This window comes from Lepidochelys kempii, chromosome 2, assembly GCF_965140265.1.
Source record: "Lepidochelys kempii isolate rLepKem1 chromosome 2, rLepKem1.hap2, whole genome shotgun sequence".
Lineage (NCBI taxonomy): Eukaryota > Metazoa > Chordata > Testudines > Cheloniidae > Lepidochelys > Lepidochelys kempii.
In genome coordinates, this window is record NC_133257.1 from 61,978,654 (window position 1) to 61,987,562 (window position 8,909).

Consider the following 8,909-nt stretch of genomic DNA (forward strand, 5'->3'; position numbering starts at 1 on the left):
TATTCCATGTTGTAATTGAAATCAATATATTTGAAAACGTGGAAAACATCCAAAATATTTATATAAATAGTATTCTATTGTTTAACAGCATGATTAATCATGATTATTTTTTTTAATTCCTTGGCAGCCCTAGTTGATTTACATTTTGTGAATTCTGACCCCTTTCCTTTTCAATTCATTATATTTTGTCTGGTCCTTTGTTCCCACAAATACTAAAGGCTGCTCAGATTCAGTCTTTGGGATTGGCCCCACCCTTGCTACCCTTACTCTAGATTGTAACCTCTGCTCCTCACAATGCAAATAGTAGCTCTGCACTCCTGCTTTTATCCACTACTATCTTGGCTTTTAAAGCCAAAGTTTTGGGCTTAGCGGAATCCTCTCCCCCTGCTGGCACATAACAGGACCATCTGTATGTGAAATTATACACGGTATTTTATGGTTATTAGTGCCTTATGCAAAGATATATTATTGGTGTCAATAAAAATTTCTCCCCGACAAGGATCACATTTTTGTAGTGCGTAAACCATTGTGCTATTTGTAGGGGATGCTTCATCCCCTGTGTGTGTGTGTGTGTGGTTTTGAATTTGGAAGTATAAAATAAAGCTGGACACTTTAATCCAATAATGTACATGTTCAGTTTGAAATGTGCTACTTTTTGTAGGGGACAATGGTTTGTGCTTCCAAACAATGTGATTCTTACTGGAGAAAATTATCATTCATAGTTCCATTGGCTAATAAAAACAAATTGATATGTAGTTTAGGTAAACTTTCCCTGTTTAGGGTTAAAATATGTTTATATACCTAATGGGAAAACAAGCTGGCTAAAAATAACTTGGAATGATACAGCATTGTTAAAATCTGTTCAGTCTTGAAATGCTGAACTGTAGTTATCAAATGCAGTAATTTTTATTCCTTAATATGTTGGTGGATTTTACTGAGGCTTTCTACCTCCCATGGAGTAGATGATATCTCCTTGTTATAATAAAAAAAATGAATGTCAAATGTGGTGAAAACCAGCAACTGATAAATTTTCTGTGGCTTTCCCCCCACCACACTTCTATTTAAATTAGTCACAACCACTTGCCTTCTTGGAAGAAGATATTAGAGAGGTTTTAAAAGAGGAAACTGGAACAGATATATTCCTTAAGGAGGAAGATGAATCTGTCTATAAAAGCTGCAAGCAAGAGGTGATGGTGCAGTATGTTGCTTTATTATAATAGTGGTAGAAAAAAATGGCAACTCATAAATTGTAATCTTAAATTTTTTCTTTATAAAATGTTGATCACAGCACACTTCTGCCAAGAAAGTCAGAAAGTCATTGGTCTTGGATTCTTGGGAAAAAGATGAACTTGGTGCCCAACTCTTCACAGAAGAAAATGTTTTGGATGTACAGGTTGGTATACTAATAAATAGTAGAACTGGTAGAAATTTTGATGAAAAATTGAATGAATATTTCCCCCCCTTTTTTTTGATCAGCTCTAGTAAATAGTCACCTTGGGGGTCTAACTATTGACGAATAAGAGTAAACGTCTAGCAATTTCAAAAATAGTTGTCTCCAATACCCGCTTGGGTAGTGCTCCATGCTATGGTGTGTGGGATTATGGGTTTTGGGAATGTATGGATTGTATTGCAGGTGTTGATCTTTTGCTTGTTGGATCACTGGATTCTTGGATGACGTTAATGGCAGTGGGACAGGGGAAATTTTGCCTTTCTAGTCAGTTTTAAGGAAGGAGGTGATGAGCAGTCCTGTTCCATCCTTGGGAAGAAGGCTGGTGGCTGTAGTACCATCATTATAGGATGGACAACCTTTGAAATGAAGGGGGAAAATGAGGAATTTCAAGATCTTAGTAAGTATGTGGAGGATCCGCGGTGGAGGAAAGATGCAAAGATTGCTGGCAATTCAACACAGCTTTTTTTTAAAAAAGTATTTTGTTTTTTGTAAGCAATCAAGTGAATTTCCTACACAGTGGTTTTCTTTTATTTGTTTTTGATGGTTCTGTAAAAGTCTGCATACCAGAATTGTGGCCAGTGGTGCCTGGCAATGATAAAACTGGCTTATAGATTTATTGCTTTTGAATATAATTTAGGAGAATATATTAAACCAGTTTTTGAAACAATCAGTCCAGTGTCTCCCTCAGTAACTAAACAAAAAAACACTCAAAGAACTGGTCTGTTTTAGTAGCAGACTTCTAGTATAACTTTCTGTGTTAGTGTAGACAGAGATTTATATTTTATAACTGTTTCTAAAACGATGCCAAGCTATCAAGTTTTATATAACTTATTTTAAAGAAAATGTAATTGAAGCTGTAGTATGATTGTATAACATAAGGGAGAAGAAAAACTGGTCCACCCTCGTCAAGGAATTAGCATCAGAACCATGCTAGCAGCAACTGTGTTTAAATTTAGTTGTTACCAATACATTTTGGATCCCAGTATAATTTAGTACAGTGGTTCTCGACCAGGGGTTCAGGGCTCCCTGGAGGCCATGAGCAGGTTTCAGGGGGTCCACCAAGTATGATTGGCATTAGACTCAATAGGGCCCAGGGCACAAAGCTAAAATTCTGCCACATAGGACTGCAGCCCTATCCCTGAGTCCCACCACCCAGGGTTGAAGCCAAAGCCTGAGCAACTTAGCTTTGTGGGGCCCTGGGCAATTGCCCTCCTTGCTACCCCATAACATCGGCTCTGGCTCTTATGTGCAGAAAAATAGTTGTTGTGGCACAGCTGGACTGTGGAGTTTTTATAGCATCTTGAGAGGTCTCATAAAGAAAAAGGTTGAGAACCCCTGGTCTAGTACTTTATCCTGAATTGACACTAGTTTTCTCAGAAATGTTTACTCATTGATTCTACCTGCTACATATTTGCTCTATTTTCCCATTTTGTTTTTTTTGAAGTAACAGCTAAAGGTTATTTTACTAAATACTAACTTTTATTCCTCTTCCCCATTCCTCTGTCTTTTTTCCATTAGTCAGAAAATATCTATACTACATCTTTACTAATGATACCGTTGTTGGAAATACATGACAACAGATGTAATCTGACATTGGAGAAACAGGCAACAACTTCAACAAACAAAACAAATGCAGTAATTAAAAAGAAACTGAATTCTTGCACTTCAAAAAATGTCAAAATGGAAAAGTCTCTTCAGGTCTGGATTCAAGATACCTTTTGTTAATTTCATTAGCTATCTTAACGGTTAAATGGTTTCTAATTTTTTTTTTTTTTTTTTAAGTTTGGGTCAGTGTTTCTATGATTCCTGTTTTTCAAGCTAGTAATTTGGCAATGAAAACTTACTCCATGTCTGAACTCTGGGCAATTTTTAAATAAACTCTTTTTATTCAAATAAGTCAAATTTCAGAATTTATGTAATCGGTCTATTTTAGGATTGAAACACTTGGTAATGTTAAATGGCTAAGATTTCTCTGAAAAACGTTTCTGTGCAGTCACAAATTTCCTTTGGGCCAGATTCTAGTTCGTGGTTACATGGCAGTAAGGACATGTAAATTCCTCGCTGCTACTTATGCTAGCTCTGTAGTCCACCACAAGTCAGGCCTGATCCAGACATTCTACAGATTTGCTTCCCATGCTTGAATTTCAGTGCACAGGTTTTCTGGGGGGTTGGGCTAGTGGATCAATGATTTTTCTCTCTGCCCCCCCCCCCATATTGATAGCCCCAATGTCCACCACCATATCCCATTCATCCCAAAATGTCTGTCTGCTTTCCCCCCTTATGCATTTATAAAAAAAAAAAAAGTACCTTACTTCCTTTCTAGGCACCACACCCTTCCAAGCTGCCAAAGTTACTTTCTGCATTTCCTCTGAACAGCGATTACTGTGCATTGTCAATACTGCATTCTGCTGCCTTTTGAAACTTCAGAGTAAAATAAATGGGAAAACATTCTAAAAGAGGGGTTTTATTTAATTAGCTATTACAGCATCAATTATTACAATGAATATTTCAGTTCAAGAAATCCCCTCTCTCGCTTCTTTACCTCTGTTGCCTTAGAACTTTCAACCTGGCACATAGGCACTGCTGATGTGCTGAAAAAAACAGTGAGCTTTGTCACAGATTACCAAGTATGCAGAATACATGTGATAAATGTGATATTACTTGAATTTTGATTATATAAACTGTTGTGAAATTTAGTGTGGAAAAAGCTTTTAAAAGAAAATCTAAATTAGGATTATATTTAAATGCTGACATATTCCTAATACAGCTGTTTAAAATTTCCTTTGAACTGTTTTTTTGTTTTGTTTTGTTTTTTAATATAGTCAAATTGTGAATGGGAAGCAGTTGTTTATGGAAAAACAGAAGATCAGCTTATCATGACTGAACAAGCAAGAAGATATCTGAGCACATATACAGCTTCTGGCAGTACTTCAAGAGCTCTAATTCTGTGAGGATCACTGCAACTGACAAAACCATCCCTTCCCCTTACAATTAACACTACACTGAAGGAGATTCCAGTCAAATATATGTGAATGAAGTCTTTCTTTTTTTGAGACAACCTTGTAAAGGAAAACTTGTCTCTTTTTAATTGACAAAGGGCAGACATATGAAGCTTTGCCTTTTCAAGTAAGGATAGCATAAACAATCCTGCAATTAACTTTTTCAATATTTTTTTTAAAAAATCTAAAGAATAATAGTCAAAAATATTGGAGTAAATGTTAACATACACTTTTTTTAGCCCAGTTTTTCACATTTATTCTTCACAACATACATTGCTACTCTCCAGTTAATGCATTTTGAATGTAGGGTAGGTTTACAGGTACTTCTGATTTCTGAATAAGCAACATACACAGCTGTATGAAAATGCTTTTGCTTAAGTGCTCAGTTGCTTATGTAGCAATTTTTTTTCTACCATATAAAGAAACACAATGGAAAGGAGTCTAAAGGAAGGATAGAAAGTTGCACTACTAGTTTTTGGTATGCTGCAAAAACAATAAAATTAACTACAGTGTTAAATATATTTATTTGAGAATGGTACTAGAAATAAGATAGTAGGCAAATGGATGAATTAAGTTTTTTTCATTAGTGTAAAACATCAGTATTTTCTTCATAAATCTCAGAAACTGAGACCATTGTTGAATGTATTGTACAGTATGTAGGAACAGGGAAACTTTTTGTAAATTGGAAAGGAGTTTGTTTTTATAATTTATTTTCATTTTAAAGCTTAAATGTAGATATTTATGTGTATGTAGGTTGTCTAGAAGCCAACGTTGTTTCCTGTTATAACAGCTAAAGTGGTAAAGGACAAATTTTAACCTTGAAGTATGGAATAGCTGCATCATTACAGGCTGTGAAGCATATAAATCTATACTGTATGTTACATCTACCTAAGGATTGCACTATGTACCCTTTAAATCATGTTGGTCAGCAAAGTAGTTATAATCTGTCCTCTTAGTATACTATTACAAGTATTCCAAGAACTTGTTTTTAATTAATTTATATATATATAAGAGCAAACATGAGGTCCTTTATGTGACCCTATTATTGAGTCCTATTCATGAATTAAAAATTAATGCATTTTATTACGTTTTAAAAAAAACTTGGCACCTTGGTTTTTAAAACAGTCTTATCTGCACTTAGAAGTTTGACCATTGTATATTTACTATACTAAATATTTGAAGAGTGAAGAGAGCGTTTTTATTTATGAAAATCTTTGTCCTTATTTAAACCTCTACAGGTTACAACAGTTGCTTCAGTTGCCTATTTTAGGTATTTGCACTTACTTTGTCTTTTTTGAAGGAATGTTTTGGTTTGCTTTTGTTGTAGAGATTTTATGTAGTTAATTTCTTGCAGATTATAATTGTGTGCTATCAACAATACTGACAAGTAAATAGAATTGTACACTGTAGCTTTAGCTATTTATAATTCAGACACTCTTCCTCTCCACTCCCGGGTGTGCTGCTATAGATAATAGCAGAATCGGCTTGCTGCTATGAGAGATGGAAAGAGCGCGCATCATATGCACTGTATGTAAAATTTCAAAAAAAAAAAAAAAAATGATGGCAGGTTCTCCAGTTATCTTAATGAGATCAACCATTACTATGCAGGATATAGCAAAATTCATACCACAGAACTTATACCACATCATACCAAGACCTTTAGAAAATGGTTTTTGTTACTTAATTTTAACACTTGGTATGTGGTATGTGAACAGCAATCTGTGGTTATTAAAATACTTTTAAAAACAGCTCATGAGTTCCAATATTTTTAAAGGAACATTTAAATATTAAATGTTTGAATGCCTAGATTCTGTAGTTGGCTTAAAAAGTTTCAGCAATTTTAAATCGAATTAAAAGGAAGAGAAATTCTTGTAGAAAAGAGATCTGAAAATCGCAGCTGTGCCAGGATTATTCCTCATTCATGTCAAAAGAGAGGAGCCAATTAGAACCCCTTGACAGTGGTGGTTTTGGTGTGTTCATTGCTGGCAGTAGATTTCACAAGGAGAATCCAATTTGTGGCACAAAATGAATTAATGAAGGTGATTAAGTTGCATATGTAGAGAGATTCTTGTAAGCCTTTCATGCCAGGAACTGGATTTATTTTCTCCTGGATGAGGTCTTAGAAATGGTTGCACCAAAGACACCAGTACCAAGGTTAGACATAGTTATGATAAGTAGTATTTATTTGAGTTGGTATTGGTTGAATCATCTAGTTAACTGCTTCTTTGTTGCATTAGTGAGGAGGTTTTAATCTTTGACGTCAGGCATCTTTTTATCACCTTTTTGAATGTTGTGTGCATTTGCATTTCTTTCAGTTTAGAAGTAGACTATACATGCAGCAGCCAAACGTGCATGAAAACTGACTACATATATAATTCATTTTGTTTTAAGGTTTTGATATAATGTACAACAAATGCCTTGATTAAGTTTAGTTTTTTTTGTTGTACTACAAACTTTGTTTCATGTAAGAGAATCTTGCATATAATGCAGACCCATATTAACAGCAGAAATAAAGCATCTATGTACAAGGTTACTGGAAAAGCCTCTTGTTTCTTATGAGAAATAAGACTAGTCTGTGTGGTTTATTTATTGTAAATGTTCCAATTACACATTTTGTGAGAGTCTAATAATAGGTATGCATCCAAAGGGAGTGAAATGCTGCAATAATTCCACAGCTATCAGTATGGAGAATGGAAAACATGTCTGTGGGGATCATCTTTTTGGTATAGATTTGTGATAGAGACTGTCAAGTAGAGGTTGTAATGTGGCATCCATTACCTTGATTTTTATTTTAATATTCAGAAGAAAACTCATTTTGGTTTGCATTCCCTACTTTGTTTTTAGTTACATGAACAATTAATTTCTGAGAGGGAGGCTGCATGCAGCAGGGTTTTTTAAATTAATATGAAGGGTGATTTAGGGAATAAAATTTGTGGAACAAATAGTGAGTTCATGAAACTGACAAACTTCACTGGCAGATTGGAAAATCTGTAAGAGCACTATCTAGTTTAGGACTCACAAAGAATAAAAGCTTCACTGATGCAAGCTGTAATTGTCCTTTTAAAAAAAATTGCAGTGCATGATGCTTGCAACTTTTAACAGTTGGAACCGGTGTGAGGTCACTGTCTCTATGGATACTGTAATCTTTGCTTACTGGATCTTCTCATGCAAGTGTCTGAGATTTCAGTTTCTGCAAGTCTCCTTAGTGGTCTTAGACACACAGTTCCTCAAGCCACTCCCTGTCAAAAGGGAAAATAGTACTTGGTCTTTTCACAGGGCCATATACCCCAGCCAAACATTCTTCCTGGATCTCAGTAAGAGCAACATGACCTCGTCCTGTCTCTCAGCTACAAGCTTGGGATGCTTGGCAGATTTTCTGTTGTCCTTCTCCACATTACTTTTGCTTTTTTCAGTAAGTGGCTTCTAGAAAATCAGCTGTTCTGCATAAGGGGTTTTTTGATCTGTCAGCTGTAACTATAGCTCCTCTTACTCTCCCTGTCTTGGCCTTAGTGGGGAGGGATGGAAAGCAGTGGGAACAGCAACCATTAGTAGCATAGAACAGACAGAGGTGTAGTTTTTTACAATTTATTCTAATTCATAGGTTCTCAACCTAGGAGGAGCACTCACCCTCTCTTTATGGTTAGACATTAAAGGCTCCTAGCATCTTTCACTTAATATGGGATCATGGTATGGAAAAGGTTGAGAACTACTATTGTAATTCTACTTTTAGTACCTCAATTCCTCTTTTTCTTCTGTGAGTGCACAGCTGTATAAGAGGTGGAATTTGACTCCGAGTTTGACGCATTTAAACATTTGCAAGGATTTGTTCTCTTGGTATGTCCATAATCTGAGCAATGCCAATTAACTAGATGGGCATATATTGTTATAAAAAAATGTTGAGAAACTCAGTGTCATGGCTAAATACAAGATGGAACAGATTGTTTAGCATAAGTAGTAAACACACATGTCAAGGGACCATTCAAGGTGAAGTGGCCCATCAACACCCCTCCAGTTAATAAGGAGGAAAAGAGAGGGACGAAACATGCAGCTGGAGGGGGGGTTGTCAGTGCGTTATAACAAAGAATAAAAGATTCACTGATGCAACCTGTAATTCCCATTTGTAAAAAATGCAGTTAATGAAGCTTGCAACTTTTAACAGTTAGAATTTGTGTGAGGTCACTGTCTCTGTGGATACTGTAATCTTTGCTATTGGATCTTATGCAAGTGTCTCAGGCGATTACACTACCCACTCCTCTCCCCAATGACTGGAGGGTTGTTAATGGTCCACTTCACCTTGAATCATCCCTTGAAATATGCCTTAACTACTTATGCTAAACAATCTGTTCCATCTTGTATTTAGCTGTGACAGTCTGAGTACATTTCCCAGATCTGAAGAAGAAGAGCTCTGAGTAAGCTTGAAAACTTCTCTCTCTCACCAACGGAAGTTGGTCCGATAAAAG

At 35.8% G+C, this 8,909-nt stretch overlaps 1 protein-coding gene across 3 annotated transcripts in view; it reads left to right on the plus strand.

The window, feature by feature from the left end:
- Nucleotides 1-6,982, plus strand: part of MYBL1 (MYB proto-oncogene like 1) — a 45,091-nt gene extending 38,109 nt beyond the window's left edge. For 2 of the 3 annotated variants that reach the window (XM_073330993.1, XM_073330994.1), the window contains 4 exons: nt 1,071-1,187; nt 1,289-1,393; nt 2,969-3,148; nt 4,273-6,982. In XM_073330993.1, the coding sequence (XP_073187094.1) occupies nt 1,071-1,187; nt 1,289-1,393; nt 2,969-3,148; nt 4,273-4,401 (531 nt within the window). In that variant the 3' untranslated portion in view covers nt 4,402-6,982. The other variant, XM_073330995.1, reaches the window with a different exon arrangement.
- Nucleotides 6,983-8,909: the final 1,927 nt, after the last annotated feature.